The sequence below is a fragment of the Acanthisitta chloris genome, unplaced genomic scaffold (genome assembly GCF_000695815.1).
Source record: "Acanthisitta chloris isolate BGI_N310 unplaced genomic scaffold, ASM69581v1 scaffold13101, whole genome shotgun sequence".
Classification (NCBI taxonomy): domain Eukaryota; kingdom Metazoa; phylum Chordata; class Aves; order Passeriformes; family Acanthisittidae; genus Acanthisitta; species Acanthisitta chloris.
The window spans coordinates 128500-137152 of NW_008657906.1; the positions used below are offsets into that span (position 1 = coordinate 128500).

At 42.4% G+C, this 8653-nt stretch overlaps 1 protein-coding gene across 1 annotated transcript in view; it reads right to left on the reverse strand.

The window, feature by feature from the left end:
- Positions 1–8653, reverse strand: part of HERC2 (HECT and RLD domain containing E3 ubiquitin protein ligase 2) — a gene marked incomplete at its 5' end in the record, with an annotated part of 69476 nt that overhangs the window by 1431 nt on the left and 59392 nt on the right. The window contains 6 exons of the mRNA XM_009084917.1: positions 378–590; positions 1110–1215; positions 2936–3126; positions 3992–4104; positions 4197–4391; positions 5147–5288. Of these exons, the coding sequence (XP_009083165.1) occupies positions 378–590; positions 1110–1215; positions 2936–3126; positions 3992–4104; positions 4197–4391; positions 5147–5288 (960 nt within the window). The remainder of the gene's footprint in view (positions 1–377; positions 591–1109; positions 1216–2935; positions 3127–3991; positions 4105–4196; positions 4392–5146; positions 5289–8653) is intronic.

Consider the following 8653-nt stretch of genomic DNA (forward strand, 5'->3'; position numbering starts at 1 on the left):
GACATTATGAATATGTGGTTGGGACCAATCTCAAACACTGTATTACTTCAGCAAATACGAAAACATGGTTTGAATACTGTGGGTGTTTAATTTAGCTGACATTATTAACCAAGCTGAACAAAGTGCTAAGTAAATGTCAGCAAAAACAGTTGACTGACAGTGGAACACTGTCAAAGTCCAGAGAAACAAATGGCAGGGAAATTAAATGAATATCCACTTGTCCAAGTTGAGAGAAGAATATCGATATACATTATGGGTCTCTGTTGCACTGTCGAATCTACAACGTAATGCTGCAAAACAGTTTCAAGAAATCAGCCCCTTTCCTTGTTATGTCATGCTACTCCTTCCCCACTCCTCCCCCAGCCCATCCACCTCACCTGAATAACAAAGTCCCTGCCCCTGAAGTCTGCAATGGTCCTGGGCAGCCTCGTCCTGCCCCACACGAAGCGCAGGAAAAGGGATCGCTCCGTGTTGGAGAAGGACTCCATCACCTCCCAGAACCACTGAACCAGCGACGCCGTGGGCTCAATGCCTTTGTAAGTTGCTACAGATTTCAGAAGGTGGAGTGGAATGTCTGGGCTTCCACATACCTGAAAAACAAAATAACAGTGACAGGCTACAAGAGCATAACCAAATCAATTACAGGTGATCTGTTCCCTCCATTCCTTTAAAGCATTTAATCAACTTTTACACTGAGAAACTGAACACTCGAGGATTTGAAGTGCCAGGCATAGTCTCCTACTACAATAGCACTAAACATCCATCTCCCATCAGGGAATGAACCTGCTTTCATATTCCTCAATCACACAAACAATTAAACCTTTTACTTGGAACAAACATCTCCAATTCACCTCCTAGATCCATGTCCTGGTTTGTTTGTTTGTCTCCTCCAGAAACAATCAATTACATCACTGCTCAGCTACATCAAAACACCTCACCCACACCAAGAGGGCAAGGAAACATTTTTGAGTCTTTCCCTGAACCGAATGTTTGCAACCACAGAGCGATCGCTGCAAACAGCATTTAAGGTGGGGTTTGGGTCAGCACGGGACAAGTGAATAATGTCACTCGAGTCAGCGTGACAGAAGGAACAGAGCAGAAATTGCTACCATAGTTTCCAGTTCGTATCCCGTGAAGAGTGACAGCAGAGGAACTGGGACCACTCTGGCCATGCCCTCCCGCACGGCTGCGACCTGCTCGTCGAACTCGTGGAGTCTGCAAAGACAGTTTCAGGTGCTGTGAATGTCACTGCTAGCAATTCTTTACAGCCATTACTGTGACAGCCAGGCAGCTTTAGCCACTCTCCTCAGGTCTCCAGCTATGTACCAAGGAACACTGACATATTTACCACAAGGCCCACGACTTACACCAGTTTCTACACCGACCCACACTGCACAGCCAGCTCAGCACCTCCCAGGGTGTCTTTCCAGTGTTACTCACGTGCTGTGCCTGGCAAAACCAAAACCAAAACCCCATTTGGAAACAGCATGTTCTTGGGAAAAAGAGCATGTGTGTCTTGAAACTAACCTCAGACATTCTTAGCACAAAACAGACATTATGGTAAGAGAAAAATGGCTCTGAACTAAAACATGTCTGAGGGAACAAGGAGGGGTTTGAATTCCCAAACGGACACAGATAAGGAACATTTTGCTGCTTTTGATGCCACCCTTTCTTTTTTCTCCCTGTCAAATAATTTCTGAGATGTTTTACAGAGCTCTCCAGAGCAGAATTCACATCTTTGACAAGTCCTGTCCTCGGGCTAGTTAGCACCAAAATAACACTGATGGCAGGACAAGTTTGGCCTTTTGCATCCACTTTTCTACTTGGATCCTATTCAGGTGCCAGTTTTCCCCCTCAAGGGCTTCATTTAGTTAAAAAAACTGATACTTAATCTAAACTTTTGAATGTTTAAATACAGCCTTTTAACTGTAAAACACTTAGAAATGTTCGTGTCCTTTGAGGAGAGCCAGAACTGGCAAGAGAGCTAAGTCATTTCTTCAAAGGAATATTAGTCTCATGGAGATGCATAATATAACCACTCTAAATGAAATCCCTCTCTCTACTGTCAAAAACAGGTTTAAGTATTGGTTCATAACCACTTAGAAAAAAAAAAAGAAAAACCAAGACTGTAATCCAGTAGTTTTTGGCAGACACTTCTGTAGCTGTTGCCAACTACAAACTAATAAGCAAGTACATAGTGCTGAGTGCTCAAGCACTCTCTACAGCAGATGTCTGTGGTGGAGTGAACAAAACACCATGAATCAGTTTCTCCTGCAAATTATCTAAATGTCCATGTCTCAGTCAGCACTAGGCCCACTGCTTGAGATACAAAATGCTTATGGTTTCCTCTTAGCTGCACACCCCTCAATCTGCTACCTGGTCCATAGGTAACCAAAGGCCTCAAACACTCAACAACTATTTCCCACTGATTTCAGTGCCACGTTCAGTTCTTGGCACCATGGGTGTGCATAGGTGTGGTGTCTGAGGAATCAATTGTTTGGGGTTTTCCAGCTTAGATAAGAATAAAGTGAAAATTCAGCTGATACTGCTCTTGACTGCAGTTAATGAACTGAAAACCTGTGAGCTCAGGAGTACTGAATCTAAGCTCTGCTCACAAGGAGCTTACTGATCAAGCCTATTGTTTCAGTGCAGAGGAAGAATTAGATGCATGGGGCACTCCTGCACCTGTAAAACTGTCTGCCAAAACTGCTCTGTCAGGAGAAACCTAGAGCCATACCTGCTGGTTTATTTTGTTTCCTAAAAATTAGGAATCCCCCTTGGATAGATAAAGTGAAATCAGAACACTGTAATCACATGTAAATATTACAATACTGGTACAGAAGAGGTTAAGGCATGATACTGTTTGAAAGCTGTCAGATATTTTAAAAGAAAATGTACATTCATCTCCATAATTGTAATGATTTATTCAACAAACCTGTAGTTTATTGCCAGCCTCACATACTCCGCTCTGTTGTCCAGGGTGATGTGGGTGTACTTGGAACTCAGCTGGATGTCCTGCCCACTGGCATTGGGCACAGTGAACGGGAGGCTCATAGCTTCAAACTCCTCTGAAGTAGCTTCGTTGTCTCGAATGTACATCAGCCCAGGAATAAAATCTTTATCAACCTTTTGGAAGTAACAAGCCCCAAGTCAAAGTCAGTTTAGAACCCTATAAACAGCATCTCTTGCATCCCAAAGCAGTGCAGCACGTGTCATCCACGAAAAGCTTTGACAAGTGTCTGACCACAATCCACCTAACTTAATTTCAGAGCCATAAAATGGCTAAAGTGTTTTACATAAAATTTCATTACGTTGGATGTGGGAGAGTTGATGTGTTCTAGATTTCAACCTTTTCGGAGGACACTTCCCAAGACATTATATCACATGAGGAAGTGGATATAAAGCTTAAAAATATAATCATCTGTCCCAGTGCTGGGTTTGGGACAGAAGGAATCCCCTCACTGACAAGCAATGGCTCAATGCCTTTACAGTCAGGACAATTCTACGTGACAGCATTTCAGAAGGAACCTAAGTCTTACTCCACATTTACTGAGCTCAGTAAACAGAAACTGAAAGCTTGGGATGCTCAGGATGTGAGCACAAACTAGTAGTAGTTGGAACTCTCTTACTTCACAATGTGTGGCATGTGCACTCAGATCTGTTATCACATCTGGGCACAACAGAGAGTAAGAGCTAGCGAAGGATCTGCTGGGGAGGAGGAGTGCAGCCACGAGACACTGCCTAGGCACACCCGTGGCGAGATTTGAGCACGTTCTAGAATTCAAACAGATGATTTAACTACTCTTGAACAACTTAAATTTGCAGTTTGAGCAGTGAGTACGAGTCATCCTTACATACTGGCTCAAAATGCAAAAGGCCAATCAAAATACAAACACACAGAAAACAGGGAAGCCAAACACTTGAGACAAAATGATGCTAAACTCTGCTTGTCTTCTGTAAAGTACATCCTACTCAGGAACTTGACACTTGCCTCACTGAGATCAGCGATGGTTAGGTTCATCCCTGCCAGCTGTTTCCACACTGGCTCAGCCAGGTTGAGGCTCAGGGGGCTGCCAGTCCGGATAGCAATGCCCAGAAGTACACCTGTAAGTTTAAAAGAATTATTTTTTGTGTTAAGAGTCCCAATATTTTGAGAATGTCATGCAATTAGAATAGTAAAGCTGTTTAGAAATTACCAAGAAAACGAAACATGTTCATATGTAGGAGTGACTTGGCAGCAGGATTTAAGAGGAAACAATCTCTGTTTGCTCCAGATTCATCTCTTCCATTTGGGGTCACAATTAATAGAGGGGTCAGCCCATTCTGAAGCTCCTCACACATTTCTGCTATTGATTCACTATAACCTCCACCACAATCATCCACAGATTCACCTGGGAGAAGAAACAAGCTCAACATTAAATGCTCTTTCAAAAATAGCTGAAGCACTCAAACAGACTATCTCCTTCCATGGAGGTAACTGAGTAAACAAAAGTTTCCTAAAAGCTCCACTGTCAGAGCTGTTTATATGAAAACCCTTGAAGTTTTGCTGGATATTTGGATATTTCCAGTTCATTGTACAATGTGTTCCTTAGAAGACTATATGGCATATTACAGTGTCAGAGATACTATTTTGACAGAGTGTAACTGATATTTTGTGTTATACACCAATCAAAATAAAATGAAACAGAGACAGAATAGGAACCACGTTGTTTTGACTTTCTGGAGTGGCATTTAATAAGTAGGTGTATTTTCTTTAGCCCATACACAGAATGGCTCTTCAATCTAAAACATTTTTCATCAAAAAGCTCGAAGTGGTATGTGAATTGTAAAAACAACCCTGCCAGGATTATTACTAATCCAGACAGATGAACAAGGTTAGGTTTTGCAGAATGTTTGTCATAAGCAGAATAGCTGCCCCAGAATTTGAGAATTACACACATATATCCATTAATCTCAAGGGTTTTTAACAAACCATTTAAAAAGGCCTTTTTACCTCCTAACATTTTAAGCCCCTTCCTCTTCCTACACACACACACATTGTTTTCCCGTATCACTTCCTCCCTTCAGGTTCTCCAGAAAAGTCAATCTCTAGAAAACTGTGAGTTAAAGCAAAGCAGGGGGAGGGGTGGGTGGAGAACTCCCTTACCAACAAACTTGACCTTCCAGACCCGGTGAGGGAGCAGAAGGCTGTCAGGGCTGAAGGAACTCATCTTGGCACACATCTGGCCAAACACTGACTTTGTGCCATCAGGTCCAGCCAATCCTCCTTTACTCCTGGAACGTTTGACCTAGTGAGTAAGCACATTATGAAAGTCACTGCAGGAACATGTTTCAGCTGGCATGGCTGTGCAGACAGATAAGGAATCTTCAGCTCCCTCAGCCACCGATATCTTGCTTATCTTTCATTTCAAACAGTTCTTTGTTCATCTGTCACTGCTCAGCACTGTATCTGTTCCTCTTTACAGGAAAATGGAAAGATAGAAGGATATCAATGATAAAATCTGACAATAAAGACTTCTTCCATTATTTCTGAAGAAGCAGCAAATAACTCGGCAAATTCATCTTTTTTCTGATTTCAGCCCATTTAGTTAATTCATCCTGTCTCTCCTCATACATTCGACTGACAGGTGGGTGTTTCCTCCCCGAGACAGACACAGCCCCCACTCACCATGTGCACCTCAAACACAGGCCCAGCCTCCTTGCTGAGCAGATCACTTCTTAGCACAAACCAAGTTAATATGTTGATTAAAGCCCCAGAAGGATTTCCATAAAACATTCTGCCAGCAGAAGGGATCAGCTCGTGGAAAACTCTTTTCTTGCCACAGGGGAAACAAAGCAGCTCAGAGGAGCACACAGTGAAGTGTGAAGAACCCAATTCAACAACTTGCCTGAATGGAAAATGACTTACTGCCAGCAGCACTACTGCACAAAAGGGGAAAGACACTCAAGTCAGTATGTGACAGAATTCCGAAGTGATGAAGACCAAAATTTAAGCACTTTCTCTGAATCACAAAACTTTGTCTCAAGCAGCTTGAAAGTAGCCCCTAAAATACTGGTCATCCTATGGGACTCCCTTCAATCCACAGAACTTGGAAGAAACGTGGTGCACAAAGCCATGCACTCAGACACTAACAAAAACAGTCTGCAAAAAGGTGACAGCTTCTAGCTGGAATCAGCTGAGAAATGTATACACTTAATGGACAAGACAGACCTATGAAGAAAACAAACACAATTTAAGGTTATGTCCAAAATTAATCTCCAGAAGAGGTAGTGAAGTATCAGTGTAACATTTATAAGAGCACAGTCTCACCTGTACCTTGAGTTTGGTATCTACACTCACAATGCTACAGAGACAAATGCAATATAAAAAGATGAGGAGTAGAGAGACTATTCTGCACAAGCAGACAAAAAAATTATCCTGATCAGTGCAGGAGAATGGAGACTGCCCTGAAATGAGTGCTCTTGAAAAGTACATTTGATAAGGGAGAAGAGAATGACCAGGAAGGAGGAAATGTTATTTAAACTGAAGCCTAACACTCACAAAAGAACAAATCATTCATTCATGGATGTGCTGTGCCTACTTCAAGATCAGCTCATTTTTACCCATCATGTTAGCAAGATTTCTCTAACCCACGTTTAGTAAGGAGCCCTAGTGAGGAGAAGAAACCAGCCTTAAGTGGGAGCTCATCGATCAATACGTTGACATTCTTCCCTGGACAGCAGAGAACATGAAACCAGGAGATCCTTTGCAATGTTACATCATGAAAGTGGAAATTCTCCTGAATAACTGAAATTTGTTTCCCTTTTAAAAGAAGAAAATTCCTTACAACTGCTGTGACAAATTCACCTAAAGGCCAAGATGTGTTGGAAGAGCATTGTCAAAGTCTCTGCCTACAGGACACAACACTGTCCATCTGACACCACGTGAGCTACACCACTCAATACCAGGGAAACCTGAGCTGCAAGAGGCTCAGAAGTAAACTTGGCCACTGGAACTCTGTCTAGACACATAACTTAGTTCAGTTTCTGCACTGGTCTTCAACTGCTTCTATTCCACCTTTCCAGGACAAGGCCCAGGTGCTGTTTTGGAACATTTCACTTAATGACCATTCCCAAAAAATAGTATGGTTAAAACTGCGTCAAGTCTGATTTCTCGTGCCCTGTGCAGTCCCTCGACACCATCCCAACCTGTCTCTGTGCATTCAAACTTGTCTTCGTGCTACACTTCAAGCATGAAGTGCCCACCCTCAGTCCTGTGCTCTAGGAACACCAGGCTGGTACTCTGCTGAGCTGAGGTACAGTCATCACATTGCATTTCACACACCCAGGGCAGGAAAACCACAGAAATCCACCGTGTCCCACCAGAACAGACCCAGGGCCAAGCACTGTGTAAGGTGAGTGTGATCCACTTCAAAGGAATGTGGTGCATGGAACACTGGGCCCCAGGACAGGGGAGTGGTGTTCTGCTCGACTGCACATCACAAGTTAGTCAGCTGTTATCTCCAGGCCTGGTACTTCCAAAGAAACCACTGAACAAGGGACACTGAGGAAATATTTTTAAAAAAAGTCAGTATCTGTGAAACGACTTTAAATTTAAAACTCAGCTGTTTATTTTACATAAAGGAAGAAGTGAATTGACTACACCACATAATCCCTAAACTATAAGAAGAATCTTCTGAAAGCAAAGGGATGTTAAAGCCTAGCTGCACTTCAATTTACAACTGCAAGGAAGATGAAAATTCTTAACACAGACAATTAGCTGTTTGAGACTATGTAAAGCAGCTTTGAATACTCAAATATTTTAAAGGATCAGTTTAAGAATCCACATTTTCACCCCCTGCAAAAGCTAACTCAAGGAATTGTGAGCCATACTTGGTACTGTGCAATCCAGTCAGACTATGAACTTGGCCTTTTTCAGCCTTCACACAACTAAATCTAGGACAGACCTCTGTTACAGCAGAATTTCATTTCCCACAGAAGCTACGAAGAGGAAAAGCTACCAAGTCTTTTCTACAGTTCAAGAGTGATTCAAGCAACAAACTGAAATACAAGATGAAGCCTATCTGAACTAATAAATTCAACAACAGGAGGAGGACACTAGGAAATGAGCCCCAAACCTGTTTCCTGTTTAAAATACTTGCACTACTTCATTGGACTTTCTGAATTCACACACAGACACAAAGTAATCAGAAACCTCTGGTACTCTCTTCAGCTTCCCAAATAATACAGTCGGACTCGATGATCTTAGAGATCTCTTCCAACCTTAACAGATCTGTGATTCTAATAAACCTAGAACAACTCATTTTAATCACAGAACATAACCATAAGAAATTCTGAGTGCCCCTAACAATGTCAACGCAGCCGGAACACAGTCCAGCCACAACAGGGTGTATTTCTGTGCACTAAGAAAAATCCCCTCAGTCAAAAATCTTCACAATTTCTCCACTCTAACCTTACAAAGAGAGTTTTACAATATAAAAAAAAACCACAAAACAAAACAAAACAAGGCACTCCCCACCCCCCCCCCCCCCAAAAAAAAAAAACAACCAAAAGGAAATCACCACTAATGGAAAGAAATGCATCAATCACAGAATCAGTTGGGTTGGAAAAGACCACAGTGGGTCACCTGGTCCAACCTCCTGCTCAGCACAGT